This window comes from Nerophis ophidion, linkage group LG05 (genome assembly GCF_033978795.1).
Source record: "Nerophis ophidion isolate RoL-2023_Sa linkage group LG05, RoL_Noph_v1.0, whole genome shotgun sequence".
NCBI classification, from domain to species: domain Eukaryota; kingdom Metazoa; phylum Chordata; class Actinopteri; order Syngnathiformes; family Syngnathidae; genus Nerophis; species Nerophis ophidion.
The window spans coordinates 79,430,359-79,453,133 of record NC_084615.1 but is presented as its reverse complement, the minus strand read 5'-3'; the positions used below and the strand labels follow the sequence as shown (position 1 = coordinate 79,453,133).

Here is a 22,775-nt window from a genome sequence, read left to right as displayed (position 1 = left end):
TATATAGGGTAAGAAAAAAGCATGTCTTTTGAAATGCTATTAATATATTTGTCATGATAGTGTGCTATGAACAAACATTTTGTTTAATGTGGAAATGCAGTCAGTTAAGATTCTTATTAACGCGGTTATTGTGGAATTTGGTGTTATTAGAAGATGTCATTGATTGGCAACCGTCAGCTTAGTGCGCTAAAATTGAACAATTAAATGGGAACACAAGAAATCAAAACGGGAAGTATACATAAACACATGTCCATAAAAAGAAGGCAACACTGAGAAATAAGTCTATTTCACTACTTTGTGTTATATAGCACATGTGGTTATTTCAGCTGCTGGGTGGATTTTCACGTTGGCATGCTTGTGAATAAGTCAAAACTGTTTTTATTCACGTACTAACTCCCCTCATTTGTATGTTCAGGTTCAGTGCGGTGCAGAAGCACACGGTGGAGTTCAACCAGCTGGCTATGGCTAACTCTGAGGGCTCAGAAGCCATGTTGAACCGAGTGATGACAAAGGACAACATCGGGGTAGCAGTATTGCTTGAAGTCCGCAAAGAGATGATGGAGGCCTCCTGTGAGTAGATGCTGGAACGCTAAGGCCTAATTAGACCTTTGTTTACTTTTTGGTACTTGTGCATCACTTCTGCTGTCTTACAGCTGGAAAGTCACTGCACTGCATGGAGAAGCAGCTGCTGCTGGTAGCCAACGCCCACATGCACTGGGACCCGGAGTACTCTGACGTCAAGTTGGTCCAGACCATGATGTTCCTGTCGGAGGTGAAAAACATAGTGGACAAGGCGACACGAAGCCTCAAGCTGTCATCGGTCTCTGGTGAAACCAACGCCATTCCACTGGTGCTCTGCGCTGACCTCAACTCTTTGCCCGACTCTGGTATGTCAAACTGTGATGCACTTCATGTGATTGCAGGCTTAGAGTGATGTGGTGCTAGGAATGGCTTAGGTTTGGTGGCCTCATTGTGCAACCCAACTAGATTAGCAGACACAGTTAGTTTCCAAACAAGATTAATTAGGCCTGATTTTCTGCCAAATGGCAGTCTGTGGCCGTAGTGTGCAATAATCCATCATTACTCAGTGTATCCCACGGGTCTGCTATTAAATGACGATGGTTTCCGGGTGGGTACAAAAATGTTATTTTCTCATTTACATAATTTGTCATTTATCCATATTGGGATAAAGTGCCTCGGAAAAGTATTCACATCGCTTTACTCTCCCACATTTCATGCTACAGCCTTATCAAAAAATTTAATAAATACATTCTTGGCCTAAAATTGCACACAATACCCCATAATCACAATGTGAAAATGTTTTCTTTTTTTTTTTTTTTTAGAGAGATTTTAGCAAATGTATTTTTAAAAAATCCAAGAAATTACACGGAACAAAAATATAAACGCAGCAATTTCTTTTTTGTTCCCATTTTTCATGAATTAAACGCAGATCTAAAACGTTTAATCTATACAAAAAAAAACTATTCCTCAGACCCCCCCCCAATAAGTATTGGCTTTATTTTGACAGAAAATCAAATATGATACGTTAAATATGTTTCTTATTGCAATCAAAGAAGAATTTTGTCACAAAACAAATTCTCCAAATTAGGGCTGGGCAATATGGCCTTTTATTAATATCTCCATATTTTTAGGCCATATTAGGATACGCTATATATATCACAATATTTTGCCTTAGCTTTGAATTAACATTTGATGCATATAATCACAGCAGTATGATGATTCTATGTGTCTACATTAAAACATTCTTGTTCATCCTGCATTAATATATGCTCATTTTAAACTTTCATGCAGAGAGGGAAATCCCAACTTAGTCAATTTAGCAAAACTGTATTTATTAAACAGTTATTAAGCAGTGGCACAAACATTCACGTCATTTCCATAACAGAAAGTGCAAGATTCTCAGACATATTTAAAACAAGCTATTAGTGCACTTTTGTGCATGATGTCACTAGGATGACATATCAAAACAACACTAAATTGAAGTGCACTTTTTGTATAGAACGCCACTACAATAGTTCAAAACAAATAAAGTGCACTTTTTTGCATGATGTCACACGATATATTTCAATAACCGGCCAAAATTAGCTGCCTAATAGGAAATCAAATTGTGTATGTCCTTCACTGTGTGGTAGGTTACTGTACACGTTATCTCCTCCTGTTGTTGACTATCAAATAATGCTACAAATGAGTAGTGCTGCTACTTTTTGTAGCAACGCTTTTGCCGCATACTTGACATATAGATTTCTGTTCAACATCTTCTCGCTTGAAGCCAAACCACCGCCAGACGATGTACCCCGTTTTTTTTTTTCTTGGGAATTAATTATTCTTCCTTTTATTTATTACCAAATTGGCACCTTCTTTCTCTCGTATCACCACTCGCACTGCTCCGCTTGCACCACAGCTAACGTTACCCATACCGCTAGCTCTCTGCTCCCCGTTGCACGCGTGACAGCATGTGACGTATGTAAGAAGGTGCGCTTGTTTTATCCCTCTGTGAGAAGGAGAGATAAGAAAGAGTGAGAAAAGCCTGCAGTGTAATGCCCGCAGCTAAAAGCAACTGCATGAGAACGCATACTCGAATAGTCACGATATACTCATTTTCTATATCGCACAGAGACAAACCCGCGATATATCGAGAATATTCGAAATATCACCCAGCCCTACTCCAAATATGGCTGCTGCTGTATGCAGTAACTTATTGTCATTTCCCATTCTATTGTTTTGTCTTAATTATAAGGGACAAGCGGTAGAAAGTGGATTATTAATCAACTTGTTCATTTACTGTTAATATCTGTTTTAACATGTTCTATCGACAGTTCTGGTAAAATGTAAGAAGCACTCATTCCATTGTTGTTTGGATACTTTACAGTTAGTTTTAAGTGATACTACACATTTTGGTATCAATCCAATACGAAGTAGTTACCGAATCATACATTGGTCGTATTTATGTTCATGATTAAAGTTCTCCTGTGTCCAGGGACATATTTCCAGACTTCATAAACATCCATCCATCATCCATCCATCCATCATCTTCCGCTTATCCGAGGTCGGGTCGCGGGGGCAACAGCCTAAGCAGGGAAACCCAGACTTCCCTCTCCCCAGCCACTTCGTCTCGCTCTTCCCGGGGGATCCCGAGGCGTTCCCAGGCCAGCCGGGAGACATAGTCTTCCCAACGTGTCCTGGGTCTTCCCCGTGGCCTCCTACCGGTTGGACGTGCCCTAAACACCTCCCTAGGGAGGCGTTCGGGTGGCATCCTGACCAGATGCCCGAACCACCTCATCTGGCTCCTCTCCATGTGGAGGAGCAGCGGCTTTACTTTGAGTTCCTCCCGGATGGCAGAGCTTCTCACCCTATCTCTAAGGGAGAGCCCCGCCACACGGCGGAGGAAACTCATTTCGGCCGCTTGTACCCGTGATCTAAACTTCATAAACAATAAACAAAAATTAAAACAGATTTTGTGATAATAAAAAAATATTGATGTGATCATTGTGGTATCGACTGGATCGATTCGACACATAATTGGCTGCGAGCCGCTTGTCAGCCAGACAGGGTCAACGTTTGTGATCGACATTAGAAGACATTAATTGGCGATGGCCGATTACATTTTCACGATTATCCTGAAAAACATCCCTAATTACGATGTATTCTTTGTCTTAAATGATAATCGATCCTTTTCAAAACCAGTTACAAAAGCTCTTCTGGCTGATGGTGGAGCGGCCGTGCCAGCAACTTGAGAGTTCCAGGTTCGATCCCCGCTACTGCCAACCTAGTCTCTGCCGTTGTGTCCTTGGGCAAGACACTTTACCCGCCTGCTCCCAGTGCCACCCACACTGGTGTAAATGTAACTTAGATATTGGGTTTCACTATGTAAAGCGCTTTGAGTCACTTGAGAAAAGCGCTATATAAATATAATTCACTTCACTTCACTATGCGGTAATATCATTTTCAGCCATGTGTAGTTTCTCCGTGTAACTTATTGTTGTCTTTTCACTGTCCTGTTAGGTCAATGCTTTCTGCTTTTTGTACCTTGTACAAAATTAAAGAGTAAAGGTGATGAAGTCTTTTAGTCAGTTCACCTAAATGGTGGAATGCACTTCCTTATGAGCTGAGAGCTGCCCTTTCTGTTGACATTTTAAAAAGGCAGTTAACATATTTATGCGAGCATTTCTGTAATATTCATATTCATTTCCTATTATCTTTTATTTTCAATGTCTCTGTAGTTGCATCATGCTGTATGCTTGTTTTGATGTCACTGTTTGGATTTTAACCATATGAAACACTGTGAAGTGCCATAGAAATGAAATTTATTTACCGGTACGTACGAATTTCCTGTTCATTGCCGGTTACTCTCCATTGTAACCCGGTTCCAGTTACACTTCTGCTAATGCATTGTGCTATAAGCACTTATTTGCAAGTTAACATTGTAGCTGTCTCAGCGGTTATCATTGCTTGTCTGTAGAAATTGACCAATATGGTATTTTCAGGGCCTAGTCAAAGAGGCCGATAACCCATATTTGGAGCTGATATTCATTTGCTGTAAAAGTTATTTAAACATAAAACAGTAAACATCATTAAACCACTAGACAAGGCTTTAAGTTGTTATTTTGAAATATTTTTGTGGACACGTCGGACCACTAGCGACAATGTTTTATGGGGCAATAATAGTGTGGTTATTTTAGTATCAAACGACATAAGGTGATTTCACCTTTATGTTTAATGCTGAGGGTAAACGGAGCATCAACATTTGCATTTCAAAATATTGAAACTCTATTGGGAAAAAGACGACATTTCTTTACACCACGAAAATTTGGAAATATACGACATTTCTTTACATCACAATATCTCGCCATATACTCAATTTTATACAATTTTATAGCAATTTATGGATCTAATACGTTGTACCATTTATTAAACATCGCTTTCAAATAGTAAATTACTATTAGTATGTTTTATTGACTTATATACATCAGCTTTTCTCACTCTTATCAATCAATGTTTATTTATATAGCCCTAAATCCCAAGTGTCTCAAAGGGCTGCTGAACTCGTACTTTGGCAAACGGTAAGCAGTGACCCACATTGTGGAGCTTTTAAAACTCAAATTCTGTACCTTTTTTGTATTGAATGAAAATTAATAAAGTGCAGTTGGAATTAGAGGTACTGTAAACTAATGTGTACCAACATAAACAAGTTTAATGATTATTTCAGGAACAAAAGGGTTTTTTTGAATCCACAAGTTAAAGTACCAATGATTTTCACACACACACACTAGGCGTGGTGAAATTTGTACTCTGCATTTGACCCATCACCTTGATCACCCCCTGAGAAGTGAGGGGAGCAGTGAGCAGCAGCAGTGCCGCACCCGGGAATCATTTTTGGTGATTTAACCCCCAATTCCAACCCTTGATGCTGAGTGCCAAGCAGGGAGGTCATGGCTCCCATTTTTTTTATAGTCTTTGGTATGACTCGGCTGGGGTTTGAACTCACAACCTACCCATCTCAGGGCGGACACTCTAACCACTAGGCCACTGAGTTGAGTAGAAGCAACACTGTTTGTTGGCAAAGTGTTTTATTTTTTTTATTTTAATACTATTGTGTTATTTCAACAGCAGGGACAATTATATATTTAGTACATGTTATATCAGAGGAGTGGAATGTTTGTACGCACACACACAACAGAAAGTCTGATTAAAAATATTTACACACAAAAATACCTTTTAGGTAATTCTCCCAGTCAGGACCAATACAGTCACAGAGACATTCACTGAGTGCCTGCAAGTCCGCATTCGGGGCAGGTTTACTGTGAGCTGTTCCAGATAGTGAAACTCAAGTCACTGCTCCTTTTATATGGTGTTTCAACTTCTATGCTGGTGTTAGTCATGTTTCTTTATTTTGTTCTTCTGGGCTGCACTCCCAGCTGTGCAAGGGGACGAGGCACAACGTGATTCATCATTTTGTGAGGTGGAATGATAAGTGTGAATAGTAGATGGTAGTCAAACATAAGAGATACGTGTAGGCTGCACTATGATGGCAATATGACTCGAGTGAGCAACACCAACATTTTATATGTTCCATTGAAAATATAGAACATTACACATGGCGCTCAAAACTCTATCAAAATGTTTTACTACGACTTTGGTAAGCTATGAAGGCGCGCCGCTTAATGGATTGTACTGTGCTTCAACATACCAGTATTATTATGGTGCCTGTGTATAAAGTATTATCTTCCGCTTTCTTTCACAATATTATGCAATATCAACTTTTCTTACCTTCTGGTACCTGCTGATCTGTGTTTGGGGTCTGCATAAGTCCGGAAAAATTATGCCCCACTGCCTTTGTAGTCCGTGAAACCCTGTAGTCGATAAGCTTCTTCTTTTTCTCTTATCTTCTTGTTATGAAACATTCATCCTCCCCCTGTTGCCATTTGTAATATTAAGTATTGTAAAGTTCTTACTTATATCTGTCAGTAAACTCAACATGAAAGCACTAGAACATATCAGTGTAGTGAGTTTACATTATTCACCCAAGGAACTTTAGTTATTAGAGAGTTCCGGTCAGACACTTTTTCATGGGACACATTTCCGGTGTTCTTGTTTCCGGATGAGCAGATGCTGCTTCGTTTTTGATTGAAGTAAAGTCTGAATGTCATTAAAACAGTTAGCTCCATCTTTTGACACTTCTTCCACTCCCGTCCTTGCACGCTACACCGCTATAACAAAGATGACGGGGAGAAGATGCTGCCGAAGGTGAGCCACGTAGATAAAACCGCCCCCAAAACGGCGCATTCGGAAGTGACTATCAGAAAGCGGCTTGAAGATGATCTGTAAAACATATGTGCAACATTTTGACCAAAGGACCACCATTACATGTTAAGTAGCCAACAAGGAACTGTTTTCAATTTAGAAAATAATAACAATAAGACTCCTTGATCCAAAATAGACCATTCATCAGCAGTGGGCCCTATTTTCTGGAAAATATGGTACTTCATTCAGAAATATTTGTTCATGCTGTTACTGCATTGCTCATTAGACTGTTACAAAAATAAATAAACCTTTGTCCTAATTGAAAACATTGGGAAATTATACCAGATCTGTGGCTCTATTTATATTTCTGATGATAAAACCATTTTGTCTGTTGAGGAGGATTGGCAGGCTGATTAAATAAAGTCTCATGTATCATAGCAGCAGCAACAACAAACAAAACAATACCACAGCTATCCAGCTTCCTCAAATAGAAAAGTCATTATGGACTAATTTGTTGGCCACAATTGTTATTGATTTTTTTTGACAACATCCAAACAAAGACTTCTCTTCCTCTCCGCTCTGTCTAGGCGTAGTGGAGTACTTGAGTACGGGCGGAGTGGACTGCACTCACAAGGACTTCAAGGAGCTCCGCTACAGCGACAGCCTGACCAAATTCAACTGCAACGGCAAGAACAGCACATCCAACGGCAGGATCACCCACGGCTTCAAGCTGAAAAGCTCTTACGAGAACGGCCTGATGCCTTACACCAACTACACGTTTGACTTCAAGGTAATCGGATGGTGGGAACGTATGAGGGTGGTCAAAAGCCGTATTTGGGTGGGATATAATGCTGAAGAGACTAAATTAAGTGCATTACTTAATCACTACCACTTAGGGGTGCTGTTGATTACAGCCACGTTTATACTTCCTGTGCTTTTTGGGGTCGGCCTGGAAATTTGCATCTTCTGTTGGGAGTATAGGGGCGGTATAGCTCAGTTAGTAGAGTGGCCGTGCCAGCAACTTGAGAGTTCCAGGTTCGATCTCCGCTTCCGCCATCCTAGTCACTGTTTCCTTCGGCAAGACACTTTACCCCCTTGCTTCTAGTGCCACCCGCCAACGTTCCCTCTAAGGTACGCACCTGTGCAATTTCACACTGCTCACGCGTCCTCTGCGCTCGGCAAATTGAATAAAATGATAAGCGCATAACAGTGAGCACGTCTGCTGTCGCTCACATGTGCGGCACTGAATGCTCAGTCCAGTCCATAGTGGATCTAACATAATAGTGTGAGAGTCCAGTCCATAGTGGATCTAACATAATAGTGTGAGAGTCCAGTCCATAGTGGATCTAACATAATAGTGTGAGAGTCCAGTCCATAGTGGATCTAACATAATAGTGTGAGAGTCCAGTCCATAGTGGATCTAACATAATAGTGTGAGAGTCCAGTCTATAGTGGATCTAACATAATAGTGTAAGAGTCCAGTCCATAGTGGACCCAACATAAGAGTGAGAGTCCAGTCCATAGCGGGGCCAGTAGGAGACCATCTTGAGCGGAGACAGGTCAGCAGTGCAGAGATGTCCCCAGCTGATGCACAGGCGAGCGGCCCCTCCCAAGGTCCCGACTCAGGTGTATACATTTACCTGATCACTGTCGTAAAACAACCCATGCTGCGTTTCAGCTAACCATCCGTGAATAAACTAAAACAGCATGTGTGCTAAAAATGAATTGGGTGATTAATTTGCATTGATGCATGATTAAGGAAATCATTTTTGTTTTTTATTTATCTGCGTTGATACATGAAACATGTTTTTTTACTCGTTATTTTTGACAGTTTTAGTTATAGTGGAGCCCTGTAATGACGTGGCGACTTGTCCAGGGTGCTCACTGCCTTCCGCCCGAAACGCAGCTGAGATAGGCTCCTGCGACCCCGAAAGGGACAAGCGGTATGAAATGGATGGATGGATAGTTCTAGTGGAGCAGATTATTAACCCTTAGATGCATAAGTGGGTCAAAAATGACCCGGTGAGGTTGTTTTCTTGAAATATCTTTGTAATGAAAATTTTTTAACATTTCATATTCCAGGTATTCCTCAAAAAACATGTTTTTGACATAATTCCATTTACATTTCTAACTTACCTTTTAAAAATTTTAAGAAATTTTAGTTTTTGTACTACTACCCCAACCTTCCATAAGTGGGTCACAAATGACCCGCATGCATTTTCTTTGGAATCCAATGGGAACCTTCAATTCTTATCAGCTGTGGCTGTCTGGAATAAATAAATTGTGGACCACACGGACTATATCAGAAGTTTGACCCTTCAGGAAGACTATTTTACACAGCAAGAGCTGATACATGTAAGTATTATTGTCATATAGTATTGTGTGTGTGTGTCTTTCATGACTTATTCACTGCTTTTATTTATCAACGGATTAGCCTAGTTTATAACTAGCTAAAACTAGCTAGCTAACTAAGTCAGCTAACATTACTATTTGTATTGTGTTTGTGCGTGTGAGAGTGTTTGTATTATTCATCAATAAATTAACCTACTTTACAACTAGCTAACACTAGTTAGCTAACTAAGTTAGCTAACATTACTATTTGTATTGTGTTTGTGCGTGTGAAAGAGTGTTAGTATTATTCATCAATAAATTAGCCTATTTTACAACTAGCTAACACTAGCTAGCTAGCATTACTATATGGTATTTAGTGTGTATGTGTGTGTAAGTGAGTGCTACATATTGATCTATTGAAAACATTACTCTCATGTTTCTTCATCAAGGTGTCATGGCTGCTAGATACACAGTTGAAATGGTCCTACAGATGCTGGATGATGGAGAGGCAGTAACGGGGTTGGACTCAGAGTCTGAAATTTCTGATGATGAGGACCCAGACTATTGTCCAGGTGGCAGTGGCAGTCGTCCACCTGGAAATCCAACTGAACAGGATCAATCTGACTCAGAAGATTCGTCTTCGGTGTCCTCTGAAGAAGAAAATATCATGTCCAACAGAATGAGTCGGAAGGGCTCTTACTGGAGCGAGTTACCCCCCACCCAGGGTAGAACACAGAGCCACAATATCATCAGAAGTCGGTCAGGGCCTGCAGAAGGGCTTAGCACCACTGTCTCACCAAAAGATGCATGGGAGCTCTTTATCACTGATGATATAATACAAGAGGTGATGAAGTGCACAAACTTGGAAGGACGGAGAGTAGCAACAGCTAGAAGAAAAGAATGGACAAATGTCACTAAAGATGAATTCATGGCCTTCATTGGATTGACCCTGCTTGCAGGAAGTGAGAAGAACTGGGATGTTTCAGTCCGTGAGCTTTTTGGGAGTCCTCTACATAATCCCATGTACAAGGCCACTATGGCTGTTGGAAGATTTGAAGACATTCGCCGTACCTTGCGCTTCGATGATAAGAGGACCAGAGCCTTCCGACTGGAAACAGACCACATGGCAGCCTTCCGCTATGTATGGGACCTGTTCCTGGTCAACTGCAGACAGTGATTCATCCCCAGTGATTGTGTCACTGTGGATGAACAGCTTGTGCCATTCAGGGGTAGGTGCAAGTTCTTACAGTACATGCCAAGCAAGCCCGCCAAGTACGGCCTAAAGATCTTCTGGGTTTGTGATGCACGCATCCCCTATGCAATAGATGGTATAGTTTACACAGGGAGACAACCAGGTGAAGAAGTTCAGAAGAATCTGGGGGAAAACATTGTCAAGCAGTTGTGTGGTAGATTTAGAAACACCGGTCGCAACATCACAATGGATGATTTTTTCACAAGTGTGCCTCTTGCACAGCATCTTCTAGAGAAGGATCTCACTATTGTGGGGACTCTACGTCTGAACAAGCCAGACATCCCTCCTCTGATGAAGCCTTCCAAGTCCAGGGAGGTTCACAGCACAGAGTTTGGATTCAACAACAGCCTTACCATGGTCAGCTATGTCAGAAAGAAAGCAAAAGCTGTTGTGCTCCTGAGCACGATGCACCACGACAAAGTAGTGGATGAAAATAGCAGAAAGAAAAAAACAGAAGTGATCACATTTTATAACAAGACGAAAGGAGGTGTAGACACCACTGACCAGATGGTTGGAACCTACACCTGCAAGCGCCAAACACAGAGGTGGCCCATGGTGTTGTGGTACAACATAATTGACATCGCCACCCTGAATTCCTACACCTTTTTCACGGCTCAGCACCCAGATTTCAAGAGCGGCATCACCAATGCACGACGGATCTTCCTCAAAGAGCTGTCAAAGGAGCTTGTCACCCCACACATGAGGAGTCGACTGGAAGGCTGCCCCCAACTGCAAACCCCGATTATTGAAGCAATGGAAAGGTGTGGGGTGACAAAAGCCAAAATCCAGCCACAGGAGAGAAGCAGACAGGGCCAACCAATGAGAAAGAGGTGTCAGATCTGCCCAAGTAACAAAGATCGCAAAGTTAACAACAGTTGTGGGAAATGCAATGTACCTGTGTGCAATGATCACAGCCAGAAACAGGTAGTTTGTCTGAACTGCATACAATGATGAGACAAGGCAAAACAGGGAAAAGAAAGAGGAACTGTCAATGACTGGACATACATACACACACGCACACACAATGGATGTTCACATTTTTTCTATTGCTGTTCTGGGTAATTTTGTTTTAAATTGTGAAGAAGAAAAGTGAATAATAAAGATATTTCAAACATGAAATCATTCTTGTGTGGTCCTAAATATATTACAAAATATTATACAAGTGATAATTCTTCACCAAAATGACAACAAATGGCATGAAAACACGTTGATTCTAACATGGGTCATTTTTGACCCACTTGTGGAAGAGTGTAGGGTCCAGTCACTCGTGCATCTAAGGGTTAAGTAAATCTTTCACTTTGTGGTATATGCCCCAAATGTAGTCCATATGTGCTCTCGGACCTATTATAACAGACCTATTATAACAGAGTGGTGTATTGGCCGTGTTGTAAAACTAAATGGCCATCATTTTTTGAGATGGCTGCTTTTTGAAGTTTTTTTTTTAAAATTAAGTTTGAAGTAAATGTTGATGTTTTATACATCAAAATATGTTATTGTTTGAAAAATTCTATTCTATGTTTACAAAATCCTGATAATTGAAAAGGTCCGGAATAGGGTGGAGTGTCATCTTCAAGTTGGAAGAGATCTTGCCCCAAGCAGAGGAGTTCAAAGACCCCAGAGTCTTATTCACGAGTGAGGCAAGAGTGGATCGTAAGTTCGACGGGCAGATCGATGCGGACGTGGTGAAGAAGAACCTGAACCGGAAGGCAAAGCTTCTATTTATCTATATATTTATATATTCCTATCCTCACCTATGGTCATGAGCTTAAGGCTATGACCAAAAGGAAAAGATCACAAGAACAAGCGGCCGTAATAATTATTCTCCGTGGGTTGGTGGGGCTCTCCCTTAGAGTGAGAAAGGCTGTCATTCGGGAGTGGCAGAAGACCATCGAGTGACGTTCTAACCGAGCCTTGAACGTCCTAGACAAGAAGACTATACGATGTCATCATTGCAAAATTTTAACCAAATACAATATTTTAACTGGGCTTCACGGTGGCAGAGGGGTTAGTGCGTCTGCCTCACAATACGAAGGTCCGGCAGTCCTGGGTTCAATTCCAGGCTCGGGATCTTTCTGTGTGGAGTTTGCATGTTCTCCCCGTGAATGCGTGGGTTCCCTCCGGGTACTCCGGCTTCCTCCCACTTCCAAAGACATGCACCTGGGGATAGGTTGATTGGCAACACTAAATGGTCCCTAGTGTGTGAATGTTGTTTGTCTATCTGTGTTGGCCCTGCGATTAGGTGGCGACTTGTCCAGGGTGTACGCTGCCTTCCGCCCGATTGAAGCTGAGATAGGCGCCAGCACCCCCCGCGACCCCAAAAGGGAATAAGCGGTAGAAAATGGATGGATGGATGGACAATATTTTAAGTTTTACCAATTTTATTTTGTTACACACGATCAAACTGTTTTTACATGCTTGAATACCTCTGTTCCCCAATTGCTTTGCAAATTAATTATAAGACTGCAAAGTGGTACCAGATAATACTGTGATACTGTACCGTGAGATCTTAAACCAGGGGTGCCCACATTTTTTCTTCAGGTGAGCTACATTACAATTGACCAAGGAGAGGGGAACTACCTCATTCATATATATCATTTATATTTATTTATTTATTAAAGAGACATTTTTTTTAACAGGTTAAAGGTGCTTAATGATAATACAAGCATGTTTAACACAAATATGTTCCTTTCTTTCATGAAGAAAAGAATATAAGTTGGTCTATTACTTGATTCTGATGACTTGCATTGATTGCAATCAGACGTCCAAATTTTCAAATGGAGGAAAAAAAGTCCTCATTCCGTCCAATACCACATGAAAGGGGTTGGTTTTTGGCATCTTATTTGTCCATCTTCCATGATCGTTTTTATACACTTGACAAGAAATACATTGGCGGCAAACTCCGTGGCTTGCTAGCTTTCTGAGACTCTTATTTTGTTTGCGCAGGCAGGATGAAGCAGCGCTTTTATTGTGAAGGTAGGAACTGTGCAGTCGGTCTTTAGAGTATTGACGGCAGGTACGGCCTGAGAGTCTGTTGAAATAAAAAGTGTTTATCGCTTTCCTGTCGGTCATTTTTTCTTAATAATGATCTGGCAGCAGCCAGCGTCATCTCACAAGACCCTCGGCTGCCCTGAATGTCAATCAAGTGACGAAAGTGACGTCTTGGTGAAGATTGATGATCGCTCATTTTTAGGTCTATTTTTTTTAATAGCTGGCTGGCGATCGGCTGACACACCCTCCACCATCGACGTAATGTGCACCACCGTCTTAAACCATTGCACCCCCATAATTATGTGGTTGCAGGTCACCTTGTAATAATGAAAGTGCACACAGTCACAGCAAATGTACTTATGACAGGGAATTAAATGCATGTGTGCAGGACATTTGTGAGATGTTTGTGTGAAGGAAGCATTTACTTTACTGCCTCATAAAGAACTATTTTCCTCATAGTCGATAAAAAAATCGCTCAGCACTAATTACAAAACCCAAAACCAGTGAAGTTGGCACGTTGTATAAATGGTGAATGAAAACACAATACAATTATTTGCAAATCCTTTTTAACTTTATTCAATTGAATGGACTGCAAAGAAAATATATTTCATGTTCGAACACAGAAAATATATTTTTTTTTAGCAAATAATCATTAACTTAGAATCTAATGGCAGCAACACATTGCAAACAAGTTGGCACAGGGGCATTTTTACCACTGTGTTACATGGCCTTTCCTTTTAACAACACTTAGTAAACGTTTGGGAACGGCAGGGACCAATTTGTGAAGCTTTTCCAGTGGAATTCTTTCCCATTCTTGACTGAAAAGTCTGGGGGTCTCTGTTGTATTTTACTCTTAATATTGGGCCACGCATTTTCAATAGGAGACAGGTCTGGACTACAGGCAGGCCAGTCTTTTACTATGAAGCCGCGCTGTTGTAGCACATGGCTTGGCATTGTCTTGCTGAAATAAGCAGGGGCGTCCATGATAACGTTGCTTGGACGACAACATATGTTGCTCCAAAACCTGTATGTACCTTTCAGCATCAATGGTACCTTCACAGATGTGTAAGTTACCCATGCCTTGGGCACTAATACACCCCCATACCATCACACATGTGTAAGTTACCCATGTCTTGTTCACTAATACACCCCCATACCATCACACATGTGTAAGTTACCCATGTCTTGTTCACTAATACACCCCCATACCATCACACATGTGTAAGTTACCCATGTCTTGTTCACTAATACACCCCCATACCATCACACATGTGTAAGTTACCCATGTCTTGTTCACTAATACACCCCCATACCATCACACATGTGTAAGTTACCCATGTCTTGTTCACTAATACACCCCCATACCATCACACATGTGTAAGTTACCCATGTCTTGTTCACTAATACACCCCCATACCATCACACATGTGTAAGTTACCCATGTCTTGTTCACTAATACACCCCCATACCATCACACATGTGTAAGTTACCCATGTCTTGTTCACTAATACACCCCCATACCATCACACATGTGTAAGTTACCCATGTCTTGTTCACTAATACACCCCCATACCATCACACATGTGTAAGTTACCCATGCCTTGGGCACTAATACACCCCCATACCATCACACATGTGTAAGTTACCCATGTCTTGTTCACTAATACACCCCCATACCATCACACATGTGTAAGTTACCCATGTCTTGTTCACTAATACACCCCCATACCATCACACATGTGTAAGTTACCCATGTCTTGTTCACTAATACACCCCCATACCATCACACATGTGTAAGTTACCCATGCCTTGGGCACTAATACACCCCCATACCATCACACATGTGTAAGTTACCCATGTCTTGTTCACTAATACACCCCCATACCATCACACATGTGTAAGTTACCCATGTCTTGTTCACTAATACACCCCCATACCATCACACATGTGTAAGTTACCCATGTCTTGTTCACTAATACACCCCCATACCATCACACATGTGTAAGTTACCCATGTCTTGTTCACTAATACACCCCCATACCATCACACATGTGTAAGTTAGTCATGTCTTGTTCACTAATACACCCCCATACCATCACACATGTGTAAGTTAGTCATGTCTTGTTCACTAATACACCCCCATACCATCACACATGTGTAAGTTACCCATGTCTTGGGCACTAATACACCCCCATACCATCACACATGTGTAAGTTACCCATGTCTTGTTCACTAATACACCCCCATACCATCACACATGTGTAAGTTACCCATGCCTTGGGCACTAATACACCCCCATACCATCACACATGTGTAAGTTACCCATGTCTTGTTCACTAATACACCCCCATACCATCACACATGTGTAAGTTACCCATGTCTTGTTCACTAATACACCCCCATACCATCACACATGTGTAAGTTACCCATGTCTTGTTCACTAATACACCCCCATACCATCACACATGTGTAAGTTACCCATGTCTTGTTCACTAATACACCCCCATACCATCACACATGTGTAAGTTACCCATGTCTTGTTCACTAATACACCCCCATACCATCACACATGTGTAAGTTACCCATGTCTTGGGCACTAATACACCCCCATACCATCACACATGTGTAAGTTAGTCATGTCTTGTTCACTAATACACCCCCATACCATCACACATGTGTAAGTTAGTCATGTCTTGTTCACTAATACACCCCCATACCATCACACATGTGTAAGTTACCCATGTCTTGTTCACTAATACACCCCCATACCATCACACATGTGTAAGTTACCCATGTCTTGTTCACTAATACACCCCCATACCATCACACATGTGTAAGTTACCCATGTCTTGGGCACTAATACACCCCCATACCATCACACATGTGTAAGTTACCCATGTCTTGTTCACTAATACACCCCCATACCATCACACATGTGTAAGTTACCCATGCCTTGGGCACTAATACACCCCCATACCATCACACATGTGTAAGTTACCCATGTCTTGGGCACTAATACACCCCCATACCATCACACATGTGTAAGTTACCCATGTCTTGTTCACTAATACACCCCCATACCATCACACATGTGTAAGTTACCCATGCCTTGGGCCCTAATACACCCCCATACCATCACACATGTGTAAGTTACCCATGTCTTGTTCACTAATACACCCCCATACCATCACACATGTGTAAGTTACCCATGTCTTGTTCACTAATACACCCCCATACCATCACACATGTGTAAGTTACCCATGTCTTGTTCACTAATACACCCCCATACCATCACACATGTGTAAGTTACCCATGTCTTGTTCACTAATACACCCCCATACCATCACACATGTGTAAGTTAGTCATGTCTTGTTCACTAATACACCCCCATACCATCACACATGTGTAAGTTAGTCATGTCTTGTTCACTAATACACCCCCATACCATCACACATGTGTAAGTTACCCATGTCTTGTTCACTAATACACCCCCATACCATCACACATGTGTAAGTTACCCATGTCTTGTTCACTAATACACCCCCATACCATCACACATGTGTAAGTTACCCATGTCTTGGGCACTAATACACCCCCATACCATCACACATGTGTAAGTTACCCATGTCTTGTTCACTAATACACCCCCATACCATCACACATGTGTAAGTTACCCATGCCTTGGGCACTAATACACCCCCATACCTTCACACATGCTGGCTTTTCAACTTTGCGCCAATTACAATCTGGATGTTTTTTTTCCTCTTTGGTCCGAAGTACACAACGTCCACAGTTCCCAAAAACAATTTGAAATATGGACTCGTCAGACCACAGAAGACTTTTCCACTTTGCATCAGTCCATCTTAGATGAGCTCGGGCCCAGCACAGCCGGCAGTGTTTCTGGGTGTTGTTGATAAATAGCTTTCGCTTTGCATAGTAGAGTTTTAACTTGCACTTACAGATGTAGCAACAAACTGTAGTTACTGACAGTGGTTTTCTGAAGTGTTCCTGAGCCCATGTGGTGATATCCCTAACACACCGATGTCACTTTGATGCAGTACTTCCTAAGGGATTGAAGGTTCGTAATAGTATCGCTTACGTGCAGCGATTTCTCCAGATCCTTTGAACCTTTTGATGATATTACGGACCGTAGATGGTGAAATCCCTAAATTCCTTGCAATAGATTGTTGAGAAATGTTGTTCTTAAACTGTTCAACAATTTACTCACGAGTTTGTTCACAAAGCGCTGACTTGTGGCATGGCGTAGTGGGTAGAGCGGCCGTGCCAGAAACCTGAGGGTTGCAGGTTCGCTTCCCACCTATGGACATCCAAATCGCTGCCGTTGTGTCCTTGGGCAGGACACTTCACCCTTTGCCCCCGGTGCCGCTCACACTGGTGAATGAATGATGAATGAATGAATGGTGGTGGTCGGAGGGGCCGTAGGTGCAAACTGGCAGCCACGCTTCCGTCAGTCTACCCCAGGGCAGCTGTGGCTACAGATGTAGCTTACCACCACCATCGTGTGAATGAATGATGGCTTCCCACTTCAATGTGAGTGCTTTGAGTATCTAACAATAGAAAAGCGTGATATAAATCTAATCCATTATTATTATTATTGCGCCATATTTTTCTTTGTGAATGACTGAGCATTTGATGGAAGCTGCTTTTATAGCCAATCATGGCACCCACCTGTTCCCAATTAGCCTGTTCACCTGTGGGGTGTTCCAAATAAGTGTTTGATGAGCATTCCTCAACTTTGTCAGTCTTTTTTCCTACTTGTGCCAGCTTTTTAAAAACATGTTTCAGGCATCAAATTTCAAATAATCTATTATTTGCAAAAAATAACAAAAGTTCTCCAGTCCAAACGTTAGGAATCTGGTCTTTGCAGACTACTCCATTGAAGAGAAGTTGAAAAGGGTTTGCAAATCATTGTATTGACAACACTAGATGGTCCCTAGTGTGTGAATGTAGTCTGTCTATCTGTGTTGGCCCTGCGAGGAGGGGGCAACTTGTCCAGGGCGTACCCCGCCTTCTGCCCGATTGTAGCTGAGATAGGCGCCAGCGACCCCAAAGGGAATAAGTGGTAGAAAATGGATGGATTGACAACGTGCCAAACTTCATTAGTTTTGGGGTTTGTAATGGCGCAAAACTAAAATCTTGACTTCCTCCTCCTCCTCCTTTCAGGGTATCATCGACTACATTTTCTACTCCAAGCCTCACCTGAACGTCCTGGGCATCCTGGGCCCCCTGGACCCCCACTGGCTGGTCGAGAACAATGTCAGCGGCTGCCCGCACCCTCACATCCCCTCCGACCACTTCAGTCTCTTCGCCCAGCTGGAGCTCCTCCTGCCCAACGTGCCCCCCCAGGTCAACGGTCTCCATCTGCCCACGCGCAGGTAGTGACCCCCCCCCCCCCCCGCCCCTTCCGGTCCTCCACTACCAGCTCTTTCCCTCCACCACACCGGAGGCGGAAGGCGGAAAAAAAAAAAGAAAAGAAAAACCACCACCTGTAAAATATTCGTACAGTGAGGTCTGGCCAACAGGGATTTCGTATGATGTTATCTATAGATATTATATTTTTCTTTCCTTTTTCTCTCTTATTTTTAACTGCTCAGTCCTTTTCCCTCACACATCGCTTTTTTTTTTTTTTTTCCCTCTCCCCTCCTCCCTTCACTCGCTACACAGGATGGGAACACATTCAGCTTTTATTCCGTTTTAGACAGAAAGGAGCACATTTCTCCCCGGGGGGGGGATAAGCTTCCCATGCCGATGGAGCGTCTCGGTCTGTCTGTCCTGTACAAACCTGAAACCAGCAAAGACAGCAGACGCCTCGCTCTCACACGGCCCGCTTCTACAGCAGCTGACGCTTTTTTTAGGGCCAGACGAAGCTTTTCCCCGCTGTTGTTCCGTGGTGCTCAGGCCTCGCCCCCCGTGGTGCTCAGGCCTCGCCCCCCCGTGGTGCTACACCTCTGAACACCCCAGCCAATAGCCCCCCCCCCCCGGGGGAAATAAGCAGCCACAGACACCCGAGGGTGCGTTACTCTTATGTGGCACCCTGCTCCTTTTTCACATCTGGGCGAGGGGTGTTTAGGCTGACACACACACACACACACACACACACACACACACACACACACACACACACTTGCAGGCAGATCTGTAGCACTGTCTCACTGGCCAGTAGTGACTTTCCTGCTCCATCACACACACATTTACAACTAGATCAGTGTTTTGTTTTCCTTCCGTTTTTTTGTCACAAGCGTTTGTACAGAATAGAAAACCTAGACTGGCTGTCTTTACATGATTGTATATGAACCACAACACGGGGGGGGGGACAAAGAGAAAAAAAAAAAAAGACCTGTTTTTACTGGCGTTTTTTTTTTTCTTTTTTCTACTAAGAGTAAATTATGATCCGATTTGAAAGAAGATTGTATGTACACTATGGCTAAATTTTTATCCAGTCGAAAATTGAATACGACCAGCTTGTACAAAACCACGTTAAAGAAGAAGAAGAAAAGGTTGTTCACGGCGCCTCCCGCTCACGACTTTGCACTCTTCTTTTTTTTCGAGATGAATTATCATGTAGTGTCTAATGTTTTTAATTCATTCTCTCTCTCTCTCCACGTGATGGCAGATTGCTGAGATTGTACATAAGACCCCTTTGAGTACATCTGCCTGTTGCTTTTACCAAGCCATCCATCATCCCCACTGCCGCCACACACACACACACACACACACACACACACACACACACACACACACACACACACACACGGTGCCTCATGGTAGCTCTCGTCGTGGTCTTGCACTACTTCTACTACTTCTAACATTTGACGGAGGCCCTGAACAACCTTTTCTGCGTGTATTTTTAAATACTGTCGAGACATTTTGTGAAGATTTTATGTTTGTTCTGTTAAAAGTTGCTTCTTTTTTTTTTTTTACGAGCCGTGACAATGGTGATGATGTTGTGCATATCCTTCCTGTTCTTTCACCCCACCTTTAGTAATCAGGTATGCGTGTGGCTCCGCCTCCCCGTGTTTTAGGACGAGGAGCGTCTTTTTTATAAGAAGTCGTCATTGTACATTATTAGCACAGCTCTGCTCCCCGGACTTTTTACTTTCACTCCCGCCCTCCATCATCTTCACCTTGTCCAGTCGAGCTGTGTCTTTTTAAATCCTTTTTGAGCAACCACTTTCTATCATGGTCACACACAACCCCCCCCCCCCCCCCCCCCGCCCCCCCCACCCCCCTCCCCCGGTCGCTGCAGCTACCGTGCCATCTCGTGGACCCTCGCCCATCTCCCCCCTCCTCGTCCAGCCTCCCAGTCCCGTCATAAGGTCACAAGCACTTAGCAGACTCCTCCCCTTCACTCCTTTTTAACGCCGAGGAAAAAGCAAGTAAATAGGAAGTATGAAGTCAGTCCTTGTTGTTGTTTTTTTTAAAAACCCGACCATGTCCAGTTGTTTTCTTCCCTGATTGGCATTAGTATTGGAGTAGATGGGAAAAAAAAAGGCTAGCTTATTCTTCTTTTTTTTCCTTTTTTTTGTAAAGTGTGAATAAAAGATGTATCATGTTTCCTTTCTAAAATGCTATTGAGTTGTGTTGATGTATAAATAATGAATTGTTTTTACTTTGAACCCCACACTCGTATGCTCTTCACCCCGACACAGACCACAAACCAAATCCTCGGTCACGTTGAGGACTCGAATGTCGTCCCCTCTCAGAATGAAGGCCAGGAAGGGCAAAAACTTTGTTGTTGTTTTAGAACAGGGATCTTCAACCATACTTCATATTTGTGGTTAGTTTGTTTGTGTCTTCTTCTCAGCTTTATTTGGTTGCTCGCTGGAGAGAGCCGGAGCCTGAAGGTCGAGGGCAGCAGAGCTGACTTCCTCACACTCGGCGTAATCATGTTGTCGGCTTTTTTTTTTCTTTTGTCATTTCCACTGTCGTGGCGGCACACACCAAAGCTGCAATTGTGTCCAAAATGGAGGGCTGCAGGGACTAGTTCTCCTATTGACTTCACTTTTTAATGAGTCGATGGCATCCTTTTTAAGTCAAAATAAAAAATGGCAATAATTCTCCCAACATTCACACATTTTTAGGCATTTTAAATCTTTAACGCAGCTTCTTGGGCGCTTGTGTTTGTTCTCTCCCGACGCCGCTTCAACCCCCCCACTCCCCCCGCATTGATTTCATCATCACTTGTATATTTGCGCCTCTCCTTTCCCGTGCTAGTTGTTCAATGATCAGGATTGTCTTTATCTGTAGTCAGCGGAGTACATTTTATTGATCTGTCACTGTGTTTATGCACTGGACCAACTATTGTTTACCATTCATAAAATACCAGCAAAAAAAAAAATCAATTAATAATAAATAAGGATAAAAAACCACTTGCACAATGTTGTAGAATGTTCATTAACCCGGATGAGAAATCAAGGCAGCTCTTTTCGAATCAACACATACTGTTTTTCCAAAAGGAACTGAATGGTAAACAATGTTTTCTGTTGTATCTTTATTAGCCGTCCTTTCAATGCTCTTTTTGGACTAGTTTTTGTACTTCTTTATTTTTTTGGTTCATTGACTACAGGTTCTGCTTGTTTCCTCTTTTCACCTACCTATGTATTTTCCTACTTCTTGTTCAGAATAAATTCTATATTATCTGTTTCAAGCTGTGTCACCTTTTTATTCTTTGCAGTGAATATTGTAATTAAATGATATTTCTCTTCTCATCTGGACTCCTTTTTATTCCCTCCTACATTTCATTCTCCATCTAACCAGCTGTTTTTGTGTGTTTTTTAAATTAACTGTTCAATTTAAAATATACCAAAAATATTCATATATACAGTACAAACCTCGTTGTGTTAGATGTAAATATAAACAAAATACAATGATTTGGAAATCCTTTTCAAGCCATATTCAGTTGAATATGCTACAAAGACAACATATTTGATGTTCAAACTCAAACTTTTTTTTTGCAAACAATAATCAACTTAGACTTTCATGGCTGCAACATGTGCCAAAGTAGTTGGGAAAGGGCATGTTCACCACTTTGTTGCATCACCTTTTCTTTTAACACTCTAATAAACGTTTGGGAACTGAGGAAACTAATTGTTGAAGCTTTGAAAGTGGAATTCTTTCTCATTTTTGTTTGATGTAGAGCTTCAGTCCTTCAACAGTCCGGGGTCTCCGCTGTCCTATTTTACGCTTCATAATGCGCCACACATTTTCCATGGGAGACAGGTCTGGACTGCAAGTACCAGCACACTTTTACTACGAAACCACGCTGTTGTAACACTTGTCTTGCTGAAATAAGCAGGGGCGTCCATGATAACGTTACTTGGATGACAACATATGTTGCTCCAAAACCTGTATTTACCATTCAGCATTAATCGTGCCTTCACAGATGTGTAAGTTACCCATGCCTTGGGCACTAATGCACCCC

At 42.1% G+C, this 22,775-nt stretch overlaps 1 protein-coding gene across 2 annotated transcripts in view; it reads left to right on the top strand.

The window, feature by feature from the left end:
* The window catches only part of cnot6a (CCR4-NOT transcription complex, subunit 6a), a 51,719-nt gene extending 29,718 nt beyond the window's left edge, over window positions 1–22,001 (top strand). For both annotated transcript variants that reach the window (XM_061902103.1, XM_061902104.1), the window contains exons 9-12: window positions 416–570; window positions 654–887; window positions 7,350–7,552; window positions 18,518–22,001. In XM_061902103.1, coding sequence (XP_061758087.1) covers window positions 416–570; window positions 654–887; window positions 7,350–7,552; window positions 18,518–18,733 — 808 coding nt within the window. In that variant the 3' untranslated portion in view covers window positions 18,734–22,001. The remainder of the gene's footprint in view (window positions 1–415; window positions 571–653; window positions 888–7,349; window positions 7,553–18,517) is intronic.
* Window positions 22,002–22,775: the final 774 nt, after the last annotated feature.